The sequence below is a fragment of the Mus pahari genome, chromosome 1 (assembly GCF_900095145.1).
Source record: "Mus pahari chromosome 1, PAHARI_EIJ_v1.1, whole genome shotgun sequence".
Lineage (NCBI taxonomy): Eukaryota > Metazoa > Chordata > Mammalia > Rodentia > Muridae > Mus > Mus pahari.
Window position 1 is genome coordinate 74227757 of NC_034590.1, and position 8602 is coordinate 74236358.

Consider the following 8602-nt stretch of genomic DNA (forward strand, 5'->3'; position numbering starts at 1 on the left):
GAAGGTTTTTTTAGTTGAGTCCATGTGATCAATTTAACAATTGTCTTTTGGGGGAAGGTGATTACTTTCAGAGCAAAATTTAATAAGTCAAATTGGACATTGAACATTTTGTTATAAAGTGGACTTTGTTCTAGGTAATTTTGTTCAATGGTACAACAATGAAATGTTCTGAGCACACAGTGAAGTTAGGCTAAGCTCCTGTGGTTATATAGGGCAGATGGACTAAAGACATTTACCTCACAGCAGTCAGAATGACGAGGATCAAATACTCAGGTGACACGAGATGCTGGCAAAGCTGTGAAGAAAAAGAAATTCTCATCCACTGCTGGTGGGATTGCAAGCTGGTATAAACACTCTGGAAATCAGTCTGATGGTACCTCAGTAAACTGAACACAGTACTACCTGAGGACCAAGCTATACAACTCCTGGATATATACCATACCCAAAAATACTCCAGCATATAACAAGGATACATGCTTCACTATTTCACAGTAGCCTTATTTATAATAGCCAGAAGCTGGGAACAATCCAGATGTCCCTCAACAGATGAATGTATATAGGAGTTGTGATACATTTGCACAATGGAGTACTACTCAGCTATTACAATTAATGATTTCATGAAAATTGAAGGCAAATGGATGGAACTAGAAAATATCATCCTAAGTGAGATAATCCAGACACAAAAGAACACATATGGTATGTACTCACTGATAAGTGGATATTAGGCAAAAAGCTTGGAATTGCCACAGTACAACTCACAGACCATATGAATCTCACAAAGAAGGAAGACCAAAGTGAAGATGCTTCAGTATTATGTAGAAGGGAGAACAAAATAATCACAGGATGTAGAGGATTGGAGGAACTTGGAAGGAAGAGAGGACAGGGAAGGAAAAGGGGGTCAAGATCAGGTGTGGGAAGGGATGAGGGAGATGTACTGAGGGTCAGGAAATTGAACAGAGGTGTGTACCAATGGGAGATGGAGAACTGAGGGTAACCACCAGAAAGTCCCAAATACCGGGAAAGCAAGGGCCTCCCAGGACCCCATGAGGATGACATTAGCAGAAATACCTAACAAAAGGGAGAGAAAACTTATAGAGACCATATCCAGAGGTTAGGCATGGCCCCAGGTTGAGGGATGGGGCCACCCACACATCCCAAAAATTTTAACCTAGAATTGCTTCTGTCTAAAGGAAATACAGAAAAAGGTGTGGAACAGAGGTTGAAGGAAAGGCCATCCAGTGATTGCCCCACCTAGGAATCCATTCCATTTGCTGCCACCAAACCCAGACACTATTTTGGATGCCAAGAAGTAATTGCTGACAGGAGCTTGATATAGTTTTCTCCTGAGAGGCTCTGCCAGAGCCTGACCAATACAGATGTGGATGTTTGCAGCCACCTATGGATTGAGCACAGGGACCCCAATGGAGGAGTTATGGGAAGGACTGAAGAAGGTGAAGGAGATTGCAACTCTATAGGAAGAACAACAATATCAAACAACCAGACTCCCCAGAGCTACCACAAACTAAACCACCAAAGAGTACACATGGAGGAAGGTATGGCTCCAGCTTCATATATAGCAAAGGATAACCTTATCTGGCATCAATGGGAGGAAAGGCCCTTGTTCCTTCAAGCCTCAATGCCCTAGGGGAGGGGAATGGTAGGGTTGTGAGACTGAAGTGAGAGGGTGGGAGAGGGAGCACCATCATAGAAGCAGGGGGAAGAGGGTGGGATAGGGGAATTTGCATAGGGGAAACAAGGAAGGGGAATAACATTTGAAATGTAAATAAATAAAAACAAACTATATGTATATATATATAGTTTTATTACATACATATATATAGTTTTATTCTATCTATATATATAAAATAAAAATTCTGTATTTTGAACTTATTATAATGGGTTTACTGGGCATAATTGACCTCATCATAATAAGTATAGGAACAGGATGATCCTGTATCTCCCATCCCAAATATACCTACTATTATATGCCTTTCTAATAGATATAAAGATTCGATTCAGTACAAATGAAGAATATATCATTTTCTAATTTTTAAATAGACTTTTAAATTTATTTAAAGTAGATTATTTTTCCTCACATAAAAATCTTGACTATAGTTCCCCTTCTCTATTTCCAGTTCCTCCTCATCTCCTATTCCATCCAGATCCACCCCCTTTCTGTCTCTTGGTATAAAACAAACAGGCTTCTAAGAAAAAAAAAACATTTCAATATAAATGTCACTTTTATTTTCTTAGATCAAGTGATGAGATGAGAGTTGAACCCCAGCTGTGCCAATACATGGATTAGATTGAGCCCAGAGTCTGTCTGACTGTCCCTGGACCTAGGCCTGGAAGCCTCTAGCCTCCGTACGGTCTACTCTTCTACAAGCCCTAGCCTTGAAGGCACCAGCTTCTGCCTCTGTCTGCTAATATATGTAGGCCTAGCATGTTTCAGCCTTCAAGAATTACTGCTGAATAAACTCATTCTTTCTAGCACTTTCTGAAGTTTGGATGGAGTTGATATTTCAACTCAGCTGTCCTAGTTCAAACTCCACTCCAAGCTGACTGATTCAAATTGACTTCTCTTGACTTCTGACTGAATAGTTCTGGTTCGAAACTGCCTCTAAACTCCATGAAGTGAACTTCTTTACAACCTGCTTCAAACCAAACAGACTTCAATTGAGTCAAATTGAACTGCATAAAACTGAACTATAATAAACTGAACTGCTCAGAACTGAACCGAACTGAACTGAATTGAACTGATCTGATCAGAATTCAATTGTCCTCTCTCCCTCACTGTCCATTTCTATCCTCCTGAGAGTTCAGCATATCCTATCTCTGCCACATTCTGTTAGTTCTTTTCACATTCTTCACTTTGTCTGCCCCTCAACTAGACTTCATTGTTTGAGGTTAATGATGCATATTAAAGGTACATCTGTGTTCCAGCAAGAGGGATGAAAGGAAGTTACTGCAGTCAAAAAGGACTAAAAGTGTGTGTCATGTCTGCATTTCAGCTAGGTCATACCTTTAGATATGATCCCTTGACAGAGTACCATGTTGCTGAATTAAAAATTCTCTATAGAAAATAAAGTAAGATGAATCAGAAACTAACACATCAGATTTGGGCAAAACAAACAAGGGAAGAGTCCAAAGAAGAGCCTGGTCGATGACATCTTTCCAAATATTTGGGTGTAGGGGACTGGGTAGAAAGAACTAAAGCAGGAGTTTACATTGTTATTACTGGGGCTACAGTGATAAGTTCTTGTCTCAAGAGAATCACAGAAGGAAACAAGCATGCACAAATTAATACATTCTACCAAGTAGAGAAATTTCTTCCAGGTACATGGTACAAGTTTTTACCATGTCTTTATTGAAAATCATGGTGATAAGTAAAATCAAACTGAGTACCCAGAAGAACATTTTTCTTTAATAGTGCAGTGCAATATTAAGAGAAAATGGAGCTTTAAAAATATAAAACAATGAACACAATATTAAAAAAGAATCTCAAAAAGATTGTTGAATGGAAAATTATCCTTATAAGTAAAGATAGCTAGTTAAATTAAATTTATATGGTGCTTCACAATGACAAATATACATTGTAGAAATAAGAAACCTGGTGTTAAAAGGCTTGCGGATGTGGAATCTGATGAAACAAAATCATTGACAATGCTTGCAATAATAGGAAAATAGGTTTATTTTCATTTTGGTAATCTTTTCAATTTCACCAGAGAATTAAATCTATATAACAAGGATGAATTACTGTTGGTGATTATGCACCAATATACATACTATCAATTATGTATTTAATTAAGTACATACCATATTTTAACCACCTCTGAATGATATGACTTTTCTTTTTTGTTTTTTTTGTTTGTTTTTGTTTGTTTTTGTTGTTGTTGTTGTTGTTTTTTGAGACAGGTTTTCTCTATGCAGCCCTGGCTGTCCTGGAACTCACTCTGTAGACCAGGCTGNCCTCGATCTCAGAAATCTGTCTGCCTCTGCCTCCCAAGTGCTGGGATAAAAGGCATGCACCACCACTGGCCGGCATGTGACTTTTCTTTTATTTTTACCATATATTTTATTTAATTAATTTTTATTTCAATGTATGTACATGAGTGTTTGCTTACACACATCTAAGGGAACTATATATATATATATATATATATATATATATATATATATATATATATATATATATATATATATATATATACGATGCCCATAAAGATGAGAATATAGCATTGGTTACCCTGGAACTGGAGACATTATGTCTGTACTAGGAAGCAAACAAGGTCAACTACGAGTTCAGCAACTGCCTTCAACTTTAGAGTCATTTCTCTATTCTCTTCACTCTATATTTTACATTGGTCATCTGTCCAATTAAAAATTCTGTTAAACAGAGACAATAAAAAGTTGGAAAGATCCAAAATTTAGCTGATAATAAAACATACAATGTATGTAAAACTCATAAAATATTTCCTAAAATCTGATATTATATGACACTTTGACATTTAAATCAAATTATATAAAAAGAAATGCTTTCAGCATCAAAACCTTGGAGAAGATATTATACTAGAAACATATAAATATTTGAATATTATCTACATCAAAATGTTGAGGGAGATATTAGGAGAGGTACAAATAAATGCTTAAATGAAGAATAATCAAGGCACTATATATAAATTCATTCAAAATCAAATGAAATAAAGATGAATTAAAGTTAAACTTTTTCAAGTCACTTAAATATTCCTCTATTTAAAGTCACTATGATGCCACTATTACATATTTGTAATGATAACATCACAAATGTCTACTCAGTCTTAATCTATCATTTATTACAATTTAAGCAGAGGCTTCTATGTCCAGCTTCATTACTATTGATATGGTAATATTAAGTAGATATTTAGATGAGACACACCAAGCAAGATACTTATTGGTGTTTATCGTATTATGATGTAATCTATTTAAAATGACCAATCTCTCAAAGGAAAGAGAAGGTTCAATCTTCAGCACACACATTGAGCTATTCAGTTTTCTGTACCTCCAGCTTCACCATGCCCACACATTGTAATGCCATTAAACAAACATTGGAATTAGAGATCATACATGCAAACTTAATATACTGACTTCAGTAATAAGAATGGAAAAATAAAATTGAGTAACTTCATGAAGGGATATATCCATAAAAACTTACCTTTATCTGACTACAAAGAAATAAATGCACCCTAAATCCACTGGTAACAAAGTGGAAAGGAATTTTCTAGTAAGTCATCAACTAATACAATTGTCAGCATGTCAGCATAATATAAGCTATATTCTGATGTGTGTATACGTGTGTGTGTGTGTGTGTGTGTGTGTGTGTGTGTGTGTGTATTTATGACTGTGGTAAAAAGTACAAGAAAGTATTTGTAAAACATAAACTATGTAAGCTGTCAATAAAAGGTGAGTTAAATTGTTAAGTTTCAGTTCCTCACAGTCTTCTTCTGAGAGTGCACTTTAAACACAGAAGTGGATGCTCACAGTCAGCTATTGGATGGAACACAAGGTCCCCAATGGAGGAGCTAGAGAAAGTACCCAAGGAGCTAAAGGGGTCTGCAACACCATAGGTAGAACAACAATATGAACTAACCAGTACCCCCCAGAACTCGTGTCTCTAGCTGCATATGTAGCAGAAGATGGCCTATTCAGCCATCATTGGGACGAGAGGCCCCTTGGTCTAGCAAACTTTATATGCCCCAGAACAGGAGAATACTAAGGCCAAGAAGTGGGAGTGTGTGGGTAGGGGAGCAGGGGTGGGGGGAGGGTATAGGGAACTTTCAGGATAGCATTTGAAATGTAAATAAAGAAAATATCTAATAAAAATAAAAATAAATAAAAATAATAAGACATTGTGGACCTGAGGACTTAGGTTCCTTTCAAGGAAAACAGTCTCTGGATTCTCACTCGGATCTGCTGAGTCTTGATACTGTATATAATAGGGTTCATCAAGGGTGGGAAAAGGATGTAAATGTTGCCCATGAGGACCTGAACCAGAGGAGAGAGATGCTTCCCAAAGCGGTGAACCATGGTCAGACCAATGATGGGGATGTAGAAAACCAAAACAGCAGAGATGTGAGATACACATGTTTGCAAAGACTTGATTCTCTCCTCCCTGGATGCAATGGACAGAACTGTGTGCAGGATCATCACATAGGAGGCAAGAATGAGCACTGCATCCAGCAACAGGGTGCAAATCACCAGAGACAGAGCATAGAAACTGTTAAAGCGGATATCTGAACAAGCCATTCGAATCAAGTCTTGGTGCAGGCAGAAAGAGTGGGAGAGGAAATGAGGCCGGCAGTAATTTAAGAACTTCAGGCGGATAATAACTGGAGGAATGAGCATAGAACTCCTACATAAGATGGCCACTCCGATTTTCAGGATTCTGTCATTGGTTAGGATGGAGGAATAGCGTAGAGGGTTGCAAATGGCAATGTAGCGGTCAAAGGACATGGCAAGGAGGACAGAGGACTCCATGCAGGACAAACCGTGAATGAAGTAAGACTGTGCAATGCAGGCATCAAGGCTGATCTCTTGAAGGAAGCCCCAAAGGATACCCAGTACCGTGTGCACAGTGGACAGCCCCATGCATAGGTCTGTGAGGGCTAACATGGCCAGGAAATAGAACATGGGCTGGTGCAGGCTTGGCTCTGTTCTGATCACATGAAGTATCATGCAGTTTCCCAGGAACACCATTACATAGATGGTTGAGAAAGGAATGGCAAACAAGATGTAGTAGACTTCTAGGCCAGGAAATCCAGTGAGAACAAATCTAGAGGTACTTAAGTTTGACATTAAGAAAACTGACATCGATAGAAAGTACATATATTTCTTAAAATCTATTCTACATTACATAGTCTATATTCTAATTTCTAATAATATCTACCTGATTTGGGAATAAATTTTTCAGTTTCCATAAACAAAGCAATAGAAACCTGATCCTTAGTTGTGTTTCATCGTGGAAACCTCTTGTCTAGATATAAACAGAGACCATTCAGATTTATCTTGCTTTAACAGATTTTAAAATCTCTCTACCTCTCCCTTGCTTTAACAGATACCAGGAAAGCAGGGAGTTTTATGTTGAAATAATAATGTCTATGGACTCATAGACTTATATTGTCTACAGGACTTCTGAGATTCTGCTCTAAAGGACAACATTGCTTGTTCACAGGCACAAAGTGTTATCCTGGTCGGTACACACCTCAGGAGAGTGTGAAATGCATGGGGGATTTTCCTCTCTGTTATTTCAGAGGATCGTTCACTCTCTTCACTTTTTAAAATGATCCCTATGGAAATAGACTGGTTGAAGTAACACATCTGTTTTTATTGGTTAATTATTTTATTTACTTACATCCCAAATGCTACACCCCTCTCAAGTTCTTCTCCCATTCCCCCAGCACATCTTATTAAGAATATGAACTACAAGAGAAAAGGAAACAAAGCAATCTTAGCAGAATCTGAATGTTCTGGTGGCCATCACAGTGTTATTCTCGTGTGAATTATACATCTATACGAATGTATTTCTTTCTAATCTATGGGAGATGTAAGCCTTTCAACAAATTCATATTATTGTTAAATTTTATGTCCTCACTTGTAGCATAAAATATTTGGCAAGGTTTTTAAATTAAGTGGTTCTGAAAAAAATATAGTATTATCTATCTCTGTGATATCTATTTTGAATAAATTGGGCATTCGAGAATGTGGCACATATTGAATAGTTCAACAGTAATAAAGTACGTATGAACCCTGCTTTCTATACATTCACCACAGTATCTCTGAGAACTTCCCACTTGTGAAGTAGTTAAAAAAAATTAAGCATATACAATCTATCACCATCACTGAGTATCACCAACACTGATGTTAATTGAGTCCATGGAAATGAGTCCGTATGAGGCTATGCTAGTGCCAGGCAAATACACAAGTGGATGCTTACAGTCATCTATAGGATGGAACACAGGGCCCCCAATGGAGGAGCTAGAGAAAGAACCCAAGGTACTGAAGGGGTCTGCAACCCTATAGATGGACCAACAATATGAACTAACCAGTACCTCCAGAGCTCTTGTCTCTAGCTGCATATGTAGCAGAAGATGGCCTCATTGAGAAGAGAGGCCCCTAGGTCTTGCAAACTTTATATGCCCCAACAGGGGAATGCCAGGCCAAGAATTTGGAGTGGGTGGTTAGGGAACAGGGTGGGGGGAGGGTATAGGGAAATTTCAGTATAGCATTTGAAATGTAAATAAAGAAAATATCTAATAAAAAAAGGAGAATGGTTGCAGAGATAAAAAGGAAGTGAAAACAATTAGATTTTGGTATAATATCAAAATATGAAAGAAATATTATTATAAAGAACACATAAAGAAGACGATCTGCTCTTGGCTTTCTTTGAATAAAGATTTAGAACTCTCAGCTTGTCCAGCACTGCCCCTGCCTAGATGGTGCCATGATTTCTGGCTAAATGATAATGGACTGAACTTCAGAATCTGTAAGCCAGCCCCAATTAAATGTACTTTAAAAGAGTTGCCTTGGGCTTCCAGTTTCTGTCTGCACCATGAAGCTGACCCTGTGC

General features: G+C 37.7%; 1 protein-coding gene across 1 annotated transcript; it reads right to left on the reverse strand.

Moving 5' to 3' along the window:
• Window positions 1-5901: 5901 nt before the first annotated feature.
• On the reverse strand, window positions 5902-6846 carry LOC110338367 (olfactory receptor 51V1-like). Its single transcript, XM_021221708.1, has one exon. It carries the CDS (start codon window positions 6844-6846, stop codon window positions 5902-5904), a length of 945 nt encoding a protein of 314 aa, XP_021077367.1.
• Window positions 6847-8602: the final 1756 nt, after the last annotated feature.

Excerpts from the sequence above, each read along its gene's own strand:
- LOC110338367 (XM_021221708.1), bottom strand. The coding sequence starts at position 6,846 with ATGTCAGTTTTCTTAATGTCAAACTTAAGTACCTCTAGATTTGTTCTC.